We start from the raw sequence: 12655 nt of genomic DNA on the forward strand, positions 1-12655 counted from the left end.
TTATTCATTCCTCTAATTTTGGCTTTTAATAAATAGCTTTAGTTGCCTACAAATTAAGTCTCCAGTTGGCAGATTTTTATTTGTTGATTACTATTTGTTTAATGGAAAGAGAAGTAAAGTTGGTGGTATTAGGTCTGCTTCTGTGTGTAGGTTTTCTATTCTTTTATTTAAATTTTAACAAGATAAAAATTTTTTTTAATTCCCAAATAGAAAATCTCACTGAATATTTGCAAAAATGTTTTATTCATAAACAATTGCTTCTGTGTGTAGGTTTTCTATTCTTTTATTTAAATTTTAACAAGATAAAAATTTTTTTTGATTCCCAAATAGAAAATCTCACTGAATATTTGCAAAAATGTTTTATTCATAAACAATTTTTTAATGTAGAAAGGAAGCTAAGAAAGCATGGGATGAGGGAAAGACTAGATCCTAATTTTCTAAGAATATGTGACAAGGTTTAAACATAATGTGCTGAGGGAAGATATAATAAAAAAAACAAACAAAAAGGAACTTGTATCAAACAAAACAATAAAAATAACTCATACCTCACATTCAGCTGGTCATGATATGTATATGTGCGTGTGCTTTAAATAACCAAAGGTGTAAACAAACTGGGAAAAATGTCAGTTTAGAACTGTGTTCACTGATTATGATGATGATACCAGGTAACAGATGCTTCCAATATCAAGGAATACAAAGCTGTAACACAACTAATGCTTAACTTAAATTTCTGATCCACAAATTTCTTTAAGAGTTCAAAAGATATGTGAAAAAGTTTTCATACAAATTGATACAAGAATTATATAATACCTGTGATGGAGAACTTTATAATACAAACATTGTAACTCAAATGTCAATTTCTGGGGCTTTTATGTAATCAAAGAAAAGAGCCATAATCTATTTGTCTTACAGGTTTTAAAGTGTTTTACTCCACCCTACTTGGAATAACGTGCTAGAAACATAACCAAGGGGTCCAGATTTAAAACACTTTCAGATAATAAATAGCCTTACTTTCATAACCACATCAATTCTGTGATCTCTATTTTATCCTCTTGGGGGATGAAAAAGGCTATTAAAAAACAAATCCTGTGTGGTGATGCTCACTCTAGTAACTATCAAACAAGTTAATTTATTTTTCCACTGCACGCCTGGATCCATTTTATCTCTGCCTATAACCCCCCTTCTGTAAAGCTTTATACAATTTAGTATTATTCAGAGAAGAGGAAAACAGCTATGAACTCATCCTGACATCAAATATCCTTAGCTCATATTCTTAATTTGACTTAATGTGCAAATTAGATAAGTTTGCCTAAAGCCCTAAACTACATTCACTCTTGATTTTTATACACAACTTACTACTTTAATGTTTTCACTCAATTGTCTTTAAGCCCAACTGCTGTAAATCTACATTGGCTTATCTTCAAATTATGGCAGGAGTCTGGTCAATCTAATTCTATGCATAATACTTTGCCTAGCACCATGCATAATTAGTTCAAAAATGCTTTCTGATGTTAGTCATAAACATATGTCAGTAGACTGCTGACTTTTTTAGAGGCTCATATCTTAAACCGAAACACATTAATAGGTTAACTGCTACACACATTCATTATCACCCACTTTGAGTGACGTAAGAAACCAGATATTTAAGAGAAAAACAGAAAATTTGTACTTCATAAAACATTTACAGTACTGATACACAGTTTATCACCAATCTTCCTAACAAGCTTTTTTTAAAAAAATAGATGCTAAATAAAGTTGGGGAATTTATAGCACAAGGAGAACAACTAACTCAAGTTCATATATTTGGTAAAAAGAACTAAAATAGTATCAAGTGCCTCTTTAGTAAAGATCATGCATGCCTATAATAATATACATTAAAACTGGATTTCTCTTTTTTTTTTTTAAAGTTGTCAAAAAGCTGGTCAATAACCTTTGGACCACAAAAGTGGTGTTCCTTATGGCTATTTTAAATTATTTTCTAATAAATCCTAGTGATACGGCAGTTCAAAAGGTTGAACTGGTTTAGTTTTTAAACTCTTGAAACATTAGGACCAGCCATTTACTCTTATTCACTTATTTTTTTAAAAAAAGATTCACTTAACTTTAAATGTTTGAGCACATTAGAATTTTCAAACAAACGTTAACAGTAAAAATTGTTTACACTCAGAAATCTCAAAATTTTGAAACTACAATGTTTTATGATAAGCCCATTAGGGCATACATTTCTTGAAAGAAAGGACTTTGTCTTTAACTATATGTATTCTTTCCAGAGCCTAGTATATAACATTGAATAAACAAATATTTGACTGGCAAAAGGGAGGTGATGCGGAAAATAACACATCAGGATCAGCAAAAGCTGAGGAATAGAATTTGCCACAGTATAGTATGCTGGAAGAAGGGCTGATTAAATGGGGCTTTTTACTCATTTGTTCAAACCACTCTGAGATTTACTTTCATGGTGATGGCCTCAAATGAAGGAAATTAGAACTAGACCACCATACCACGTTAATTTCAACATCTTTTTGGCGTAATATAATTCAGTATTAGTCGTATTATGTATTTGCCATACAACAATCACTATGATCATGTGTTGTAGTGATTATACATGTTCTGGAACCTCAAAAGTTATCAGTCAGTAATATAAACTAGTCTTTCTTTTTTGGCAGCTGGAAGGTACAGGGATCTGAACCCTTGACCTTGGTGTTATAACACCACACTCTAAACAACTGAGCTAACCTGCAAGCCCGAAACTAGTCCATCTTGATTAAAGCCATATGTTCAAAACATTTTCCCAAAATCATTAAACCTGATCTTCATTCAAAGAAGACGAAAAAAGTCAACAGATTTATGCATTCAGAAATAATCCTCATAGACTTATATGTAGCCAAAATGTGAAGAGGGCTGGATACATGGCTTATCACTCACCCTTAAATGGATAGCATAGACGTAATTTATCCATTCTTGGAAATTCATCCTTATCCTAACAATGAACCTTTATAGAAGTTCAAAAGCATTTATCTGAAGCTACAAAGCTTTCTCTAAAATTTTTTTTTAATTAAAGGGGGGGGGGGAACCCTGTCCCAATTTCATAATGAATTTAATCTCAGGGTATAACTCACTATATCTTGATAATTTGAATTTTTATGTTTGATTATTCTTTCATTAAGAATATGCAAAGATCATATCTCATGTTTTAGATCACATAAACACATAAGAAAGTTGTAGTTTTGAAATTCATATGGGTCAGTAATCATGCACACAAGAGGAAAAACTGAAGACCGTGCTCTTCAGTTTCAATAACATATCTGTACCTATTTTTAAGATAAGATTAGCTTCTCAATAAAAGTAAGGAAAATGATGACTCATCAGCCATGCATGCTATAAGGAGACAGCCTCTACTCTTTCATAGCTCAGTTTTTCCAAACTTACTGTTTTCCTGCACCCTGGCCACGAAGCCTGTGAGAGGTATCTGTGGAGTCAACTGAGGCATAGGGGGAGGGGGTGGAGCAATAGAAACTGGTAGCAACAACACAGTATGGGGGAAGTAAACAGATAAAGGAAAGAAAAGGAAACAAACAAAAAGCAGAAGTCAGTTACAAGGACCACAAACATAAGTATGCAAAGAACAGTTTGCAAATGAAACAAAACAAAACAAAAATAAAACAAAAACCTGCAGAACCTTCTTCAAATTCATTTCCCACAAGCAAACCTAAAGCCAAGTTGTGCTTAGCCAATTAGTTAATTTTAAAAAGAACATACAAACTTAATTTAATCCTAATGTTATATTGTTTGGGGAATATTTAAATTTATCATCACATTCACTTTAGTCCAATGAAATTTTCAAATTCTACAGAAAGACTTCTAAAATAGATAACAATGAAATACTTAGAGGTTTCCAGAATATTGTGTCTTTGCCATAACTCTGTATCTAACAGCTTTGTCTAGCTTTAAGGTAATATTGTAAAATAGAAACCAAATAAGTAAAACAAATATATTACATAATAGCTATTTATTTCATATATATATAAATACATTAACCACAGGTTTCCTTTAAAGACAGTTCTTATTATATACCTAAATTTACACACAGCTCTCCAGGAAAAAACCTTGTTATTGTAAAACAAGGTTATTATTTTTTAAGCTGGCAATTTTATTTTTAAAGACATCACTCCTAGAGGCCGGCCCGTGGCTCACTTGGGAGAGCGTGGTGCTGACAACACCAAGTCAAGAGTTGAGATCCCCTTACCGGTCATCTTTAAAAAAAAAAAAAAAATCACTCCCAAATTTACTAGGGAATATAGTGCTCTATATAGCATGTCAATTATTCAGCTTCAAGGGATAAGATATCTCAAAAGTGACCTTCCTTTTATCCCTGTTCTGAAAAAGGAAACCTGATCTCCAATAAGTTAAGATATGCTATTATCTGCATTAAAGTAATTTCTAAGGAATCATTGGATAGCTTGAAACATATTCGAACTTCTTTCTGGAGAGGACATAATTTATAGGAAATTGATATCAAATGCTAATGTGGGCAGCAAATATATTAAGAATTGTACTATAAACTAGAATTAAACATTCATACGTTTACTACTTTGTCTCATTTAACAAGACAGTAACTGCCAAAGACTGCTCAGAAAAAGTCAATAGGTCTGAATAGTAAAATTCAGTTTACTGGTAGTCACCAAGAAGTGACACTAAATTGATAGAGAAAAACAATTCACTGGTTCCCAAGGATCATATAATCAAAAGGTCGTTTTAATTAATCCAATGTACAAATTTTGTTGGTAACCATAAAAATTTGAAAGAGGTTTAGTGTTCAAAGCAGCAGCAACTTAAAGCAAATGTGTGCATTAATATTCAATGTATGTTTAAAAATAACATTCAATTCACTATGAAATTGGTCCTCTTTCATTCTGATACTTTGTATATAGAAGGATCTTAAATAAATAAAAGGTTAGATAGAGGTTTCCATTTTAAAATAAACAAATAAAAACTCCCACAAACCTAAAAAAAGTTTTGAGACAACCCTTGGTAACTAGACATGCTGGTTAGTATGGAAAAAAAAAAAAAGCTGCTGGTTAGTATGGAAAAAAAAAAAAAAGCTGCGCTGTGCAGACACTAATCATTACCACCACATTTAGACAGAAGGGAAAATATGCACATCAAAACACTAAAAACATTTACATACTTCTACAACACAACAGTAAATCAGATTGAAGGATAATTAATATGACAAAACATAATTATATATTTAAAACTTGAGGCCAGAATTGCTGTCAAATATTCGAAAGAATGTAGACGCTCAGTAATGAAAATGTCTTGTTTGAAAATAATGCACCCAAATATTGCTAAAATAAAACTACACAAATATATATTATGTGAAGAAACACTCAAAATCCTACTTGCAGAGTAAATTAAATATCTAAGTGGGGGGAAAAAATAATGAACATAAGGATAGGATCTAAAGTAAGTAGAATATGAAAAAAAGTTAAAAGTTCATAAAACTAGTGAGGTGAATTATCAGATAATCTGTAGACTATTCAGATGCTGGCTACCTTTCAACACCAAAAGGAGACCAGGGAAAATGTGAGGTAAAAATCCTAATTAATACTATGAATTCTAAATCAATACTTCTTAGTAGCTTGAATGAAAATTTTAGTCTGGAAAAAGGTTGTATATATTTTGGGATTAACTTTGAATTTTGACATGTCTGCTAAAATGGTTTTTAATTCTTAGGAGGTTTTGCTACAACATAATTAATCTTTAAAATTTAAACAAAAAAAAAAATAAGGGAACTTCCCCCGAGTTCTGCTTTAAAATATATATTCAGGACATGCATTACAAATAAAAATAACCCATTCTTTTTATGAAAGTTCTCTCTCAAACACACCAATAAAAAAAACTTAACTGGTAACCACAACTTCAAGCCAATAACAAATCCTGGACAACAGGTTCATTTTGGATTTCGTTTTCTTTTTTTCCTTTTTGTGTTAAGCATCTTAATAAAGAAAGTGAAAGTAATGACTACCCTAAGCTACTCAAACTTCCTAACATTCTATGCTAAAACGATTTTTTAATATTATCAGCTTTTAAACATTGAATGAAATTAGTGTTGAGATGTGCAATTTGAGGTGAACAGAAAGAAATCAAAAGAATATCCTTCCCACTGTTAATAACTAGCCATGCTTGTTAGTACAGAAAGAAAAAGAAAAGCTATGCTGTGAAGACACTAATCATTACCACCATCTGATTATTCAGAGACAGAGTAATTAAGCAGGCATCAAAAATATTTTTAATTGGTTTTGAATTCATTTCGGTATAGTTAATGACCTTAAAAGTGATAGCCAGCAATTTTGTTACACTATTTTAAAGGAAAACTTTCACAATGTTTGTGTCTTTAATTTTGCCATTACTCTCTCAAACATGCCAATAAAAATAATTTTAATTTATTAAAACAGTTTAATTAATTTCAGAGATGTTTTTGTTCTCTAGCTCTACTTACAGTAATAAAAATGGCATATTAAAGCACTACTTAAATTTTAGTATACTAAGTATACTTAATAAGTCTGAATTTAGAAGAGAATAAGCAATTACTCTTCAAATGCTATGATTCAAGGACTAACATCCTAAAGCAAAAATAAACACGAAATAGCATGGTTTCAATTGCTGTCTATCACTGGTAAAAAAAAAAAAAAGTTTCAAATAATTTCTTTCAAAAGGAGCTCCACTGTTGCTTTATGCCTTCAAAGCACAAGCTTACTTGAATTTTGAGAATAAAGTGGACCTCCATTAACATGAGGCTGAGTGGAAAACTGAGCAGTCACAGAGGGAGTTCGTCTGTATCCACCAGAAGATGTTGAAGAAGTAGTAGAGTTGTGCCGAGAAATCTGCCTGGTCATTGTGCCATACTGGGAACCAGGAGCTGAGCCCGGGGCTGCTGAAAAGCATTAGTCAAAGGCAACCAACAAAGAGATTTAAGCATTGTAATCACCTCAGATGGCAGAACAAAGAGGGAGGACTCTCAGTAAGAGATATTTGTTACTTTTCACGTCTGTGGCACAAAATAAAGAAAAAAGTAAAAATAAAAATCAAATAACTCTATCCCTGAAGCTAAAAACAGAAGGAAAAACAGCTATGATGCAGAAAGCTGCAAAAGTAAATAAGTAACATTCTTAAGCCTTTTAAATAAGCATAATCCCAAATGGTATTTTGCTAATATTTAAATTTTTTCTGCACCTCATAATATATGGCTTTTATATGTAAACTGTCTCTCTAACACAATAAGTTCCAAAAGACAGTGTGAGGTGGAAAGCAACAGTCATTAGATATGAATACATTCATACATGGTTTACAAACTTCTTCCTCTTCATTGCCACATTTTCAGATTTTGATTCACAGTATAAGAATCTATCTAGCCAAATCCATGTTAAATGATGGAATTTAAACTGTTAAGTATATTTTCCACATCTACTACTATTTTTAATATGAATTTTTATTGCATTAGCAGTTATTAGTATCAATACATATTAGAGTAGAATCATTTTTAAAAGAAATACGATTTCTAATTTCAAAGCACTTACATATAATGTCAAATTTATTACATATCTCCAAATTTTTAAGATTAACATACTCTTCCTTATTAGTTAAATTTTTATACCTGACAAAACTGGAAAAAATTTTAGACACTATAAAATATAGCATATTAAGGCAGCTTTGTTTAGAAAATCTATTATTTTTCTCCATACTTTGAGGGCTTTTTTTCCATACTACACCCAAAGCAATCTCCTTTTCTTTTTTAAATCATGCTTATATATTTATAACTCAATACCTAAACTAAGCAAAGTATTAATACTTAAAATTTTATTCGATGTCATCTTCACCAACATTTCAAAAGTTAATATGTGAAAAGTTAATAGAGTTCCAAGACTCTAAAGTTATCTATACTTTCCAAAGTTAACCAGAAATAATATTATCCTCCTTTGCCCACCCAAACACCAAACCATGACAGAGAAAGTAAAAAGACGGCATTCTAGTTTATCTTCATTCTGTGGTCTAACTTAATTTCTCTTAGGTGTCATACACGGTATTAAATAAAACCATACAGCAGAGGTTGTTCATTAAAAGAAATGCTCATACTTAACATCTTGGAACTCCCAAGCCATAGGCAGTCACTAATTACTTAAATCACCCACATGCTCATTTTCTAAATAGAGCCATTTTAAAAATAATAGTCTATTTAAAAGCCTTTGGGAATGATTAATTTTGGAAAGCTAATTTCTCCAAGAGCTAAGAAGTAAGCCTTTAACGATTTTTAATAGAAATTTCCGTTAAATGATTTTTACATTTCTCTGACTTGTATAAAAAGTGTACAGAATCCAAGTTATTTTTCTTGCTGATTCAAAACTGAAAACTACTTGTTTAGCACTACTAACCTATGCCTATTTTAGAATTTATTTTTATATTTTATTATTAAATAAATCATAATGCCAAAGGTATATAACTGATATATATGCAATTATATGTTGTGTGTGTGTGTGTGTGTGTATATAAATTATGTGTGTATATATAATTTAAAGAAAAATAAAATACCAAGCTCAAGAAATAGAATATTAACATCTCACTGAAGCTTCCTATGTGCCCTTTCCTGGATTCCTAATCCTACAAAGTACGTGTTACATTTTCTTTCTTTTCTATATGGTTTTTACCACAGATACATATAACCTTAAATAATACACATAGAATTTTTACAAATTTATAAACTTTTATAATAAAATCAATCCATATGTGTTCTATTAAACTGCTCTTTTCCCCCTTGATATTATTTTTCAAAATTCACCCATGTGGATAAGTATATATCAATATGTATTTCATTTTTGCTGGGTTTTTTTGGTTTTTCTTTTGGGGTTTTTTGGTGGCTGGCTGGAACGGGGATCCAAACTCTTGACCTTGGGGTTATAACACCATGCTCTAACCAACTAAAATAACTGGCCAGCCCCACTGCTTATTTGTATGTGAATATACCACAATTTATTTATCCAACCTACTGTCATTAGACATTTGGGCTGCATCAAGATTTGTGCTATTATTAATACTACTACTATGAACATTCCTAAATATGGTTCCTGAATTTCTCCAGAAAAGCAGTTCAAACCAGATTATGATTATTTCTACACCACATGGGTTTTATACTGAGTACATATCTGGAATTCCTCACATATTCAATCTAGTCACCCCAAATTGGGAACAATTTAAATGTGTTTTACTGAGAAAACTGTTTCATGCATCCTCAGATGTCATAAGCCTGGGGAATATTTTTCAAACTGTGATACACAAATAAGCCTCAGAACGAGCACCCCATACCACACATTACTTTCCTTTCCTTTTTTCTCCTCCTGACCTCAACTTCACCCTGGTCTTCTGACTGTTGTATATACCAGGGAGTTTCAAATGAAGTTTCACCTGGTAGGGGGGATTATTACACTGCTAATATTTAAAAAAATTTTTTTTTTTAGGGCCAGCCTATGGCTCACTTGGGAGAGTGTGGTGCTGATAACACCAAGGCCACGGGTTCGGATCCCTATATAGGGATGGCCAGTTAGCTCACTTAGGAGAGCGTGGTGCTGACAACAAGTCAAGAGTTACGATCCCCTTACATGTCATCTTTAAAAAAAAAAAAAAAATTTTTTTTTTTGAACAATCACTGCTATAATTCTCCTAGAAAAACCTAAACAAATAACAAATAAAAATCACATTAAGTTGGTTGTAAACCAAGCAGAGAAACATTCCATATTGCAAGAAGAGTTATTTTATATTTGTTTACTGTGTAAGTTCAGAAGCCTTTCATCAGAAGAAATTAGTGTATATTAGATTTAATACTTTAACCTTTGTATTATCACCTACAACCTAATAACTATAAAAGTTAGCAGTCTATTAGCTACAGAGAAGTTTATTATGAATTATGCAAAGTAAGCTCAACGGCTCCAATGGCCATGTGATCTCACCTATCACAGTGATCACTGGGAGAAGTGATGGCAGAGGTGGTGCTGGTGGAGCTCCAGAAGGAGAAGGGACAGAAATATTTTCTAATAAAATAGTTTATAATTCAGGTCCGAGTGCAAAAAAAGAGAACTAAACATTCTAAAACAGCAAGGAAGTACAATGTATTGGCAAGAAGGAAAAAAAAAAAGAGAGACGCCCATATATAAAGCACGTTCAAGAATTTTACTAGGTAAAAAGGCCATTGAGTTTATACCTGCATTAACTATGAAAATGCCCATTTTTATAAACAGTTTTTTCTCCTTTTTCAACAATATAGGCTTGAGAAGAAAGGAATTTTTCCCCTAACATTTTTCATTATCATACTTACTTTTTAAATGTACAATTTTAACACTATAAAAAGTATCCATTTCATTCACTAAAAATTATGGGGCTAATTTAATGCTCTTCAAGGATTTCTTACATTTTTATACTTTCTAAAAAGTAAAAGAATATTCCTATTTTAATCTCATTTTACATTCATTACACATCACTGAAATATGTATTGAATATAAAGATTGTAAAGTCACAAAACAAACACCAAGTGGAGCCATAGCCTACAAGACAACAGCAAAACTCTTTGAAACGTAATTCATCTTTACAGACACTGATGCTTTGGTTGGAGTACCACACAATATCAGTTTGCTCCTGAAATAATAAAGGTCATACTTGACTAGTACCCCAAGGCAAGTAAAGCAAAATGGCAAAAAAGTTATTTAACAAAGCCATTTAATATGTGCTATATGTAAGTAGAAACAGCTGGTAAAATCCTAAAGACTTTGTGAAAACCAATCTAAAAATATTGTTAAATTTGTTATTAGCCTTTATACTAGCAACAATCACCAATTTAATAAATAATTTTATACAGTATGAATACATTATTTAGCCTTCCATAATAAAGCTCATGAATATCAGCACATATTGATCACAGATTAATAAATAACATACCTGGTCCAATAGTGGGTGGTGAAGGTGTAGGCACAGCAATGGGAATGCCAATACTACTGCTTCCACTGTTTTCTCGACTTCCACTTCCTCCACTACTTCCACTGCAAAGAAAAGAAAAATAAATTGTGAATAAAACAATTCTAGAGATTGAAAAAAAAAATTGTAATAATAAACACAAGGCTACTAACTACTCCCTTTATGATGTACACATATATATATAAAAAAGACATTTTAAACTGTTTATTACAAATCTTAACCCTAATACTTGAAGTGGTTCTTGTCTTTCACTCTACTTCTCAACCCATATGAAACTGATAGAATGATAACATAGTACAGTTGGCCCTCTGTATCTGTGGGTTCTGCATCAGTGAATTCAACCAATCTCAGATTTAAAACATTCAGGAAAAAAACCAGTACATGTCCTGAACATGTACAAACTTTTTTTCTTGTCATTATTCCCTAAACAATACAGTATAACAACTATTTGCATAGCATTTACATTGTATTACGCATTATAAGTGATCTAGAGATGACTCAAAGTACAAGGAGGATGTGCACAGGTTATACACAAATACTACACCATTTTATATCAGAGACTTGAACATCCATAGATTTTGGTATCCAAGGGAGGTCCTGGAACCAATTCCCCACAATGCCAAGGGACAACTCTATTCAGAACCATCTCTACTGAGAAATTTATGACCAATAAAATCTTACGGTACAATGAGTCAGCAAGTGTTTAATTAAAATCTGCCAAGAAGAGAAGTGAACAATGCAGACATGAACCACATTATCAGGGAACTGATAGTTAAGCATGGAAAAACAGACATTAAAAAACAGCGTGAAGGATACTACAAAAGAAAATGTACAAGTGGCTATGGAAGTAAATATGAAGGGTAACCAATTCTAGTCTGAAATTAATATAAAAACTTCTACTCATCTCAAAGAAAGGTGATAAAACGGGGAGACTTTCTGGAAAATAGGCATAACAAAAAAAAAGACAATACTAAGTTTTAGTGTTGGCATTCCAGAATAGCTGATACTGATAAACTCTAACCAATTCCTCTAGTATTGGTCTTCCTATGGATCTACTGTCCTTTTAACCATAAGACCTGGCACTATCTAGTTGTTCTGAGTGAGGTATAAGATCAGCTACCATCCAATTATTTTCAGTAATTTGTGCACACCCATGTACATGTGTGAAAGCATACACATCTGTATGTGTAGCCTTAGGCTCCTTATTATGTTTCAAAATGAACATCATTTATTCAATAATCCAAGAAACTCAACAGGGCAGAGATCTGCAATGCCTGGATAGGATTTTAATTTTCTTTTCCAATATGATCATTCTATAATTAGATTATTACATGTTAATGGGAAAAAAAGAAAAAAGCCATCTATATGACAAAAACAGCTTAGACGTGAAGGCCTCCTTAACTATCTCAAGCCAGGTGATCAATACTCAGCTTTGTGCCACAAATGAATCACAGACATATGAATATTTTTGCACTTATTACACACTTCTACAATTATTGGCTTACACGCCTTTTTTCTAACATAGAGATCGGCAATTTATGACCTGTGGGCTGAAACTGGTCCACTGCCTAATTTTTACAACCTGTGAAGTATTTGTATTTTTAAATAGTTGGGGGGGGGGGGAATCAAAAAAGGA

General features: G+C 32.0%; 1 protein-coding gene across 3 annotated transcripts in view; it reads right to left on the reverse strand.

Moving 5' to 3' along the window:
* Positions 1 to 12655, reverse strand: part of ABI1 (abl-interactor 1) — a 31305-nt gene that overhangs the window by 4395 nt on the left and 14255 nt on the right. Inside the window, exons 4-6 of one of the 3 annotated variants that reach the window (XM_008585001.1) lie at positions 10984 to 11084; positions 6761 to 6937; positions 3430 to 3516 (exon numbers count right to left, since the gene is read on the reverse strand). In XM_008585001.1, coding sequence (XP_008583223.1) covers positions 3430 to 3516; positions 6761 to 6937; positions 10984 to 11084 — 365 coding nt within the window. The remainder of the gene's footprint in view (positions 1 to 3429; positions 3517 to 6760; positions 6938 to 10983; positions 11085 to 12655) is intronic. The other 2 variants (XM_008585002.1, XM_008585003.1) reach the window with 2 other exon arrangements.

Source organism: Galeopterus variegatus, unplaced genomic scaffold (genome assembly GCF_000696425.1).
Source record: "Galeopterus variegatus unplaced genomic scaffold, G_variegatus-3.0.2 Scaffold3419, whole genome shotgun sequence".
NCBI lineage: Eukaryota > Metazoa > Chordata > Mammalia > Dermoptera > Cynocephalidae > Galeopterus > Galeopterus variegatus.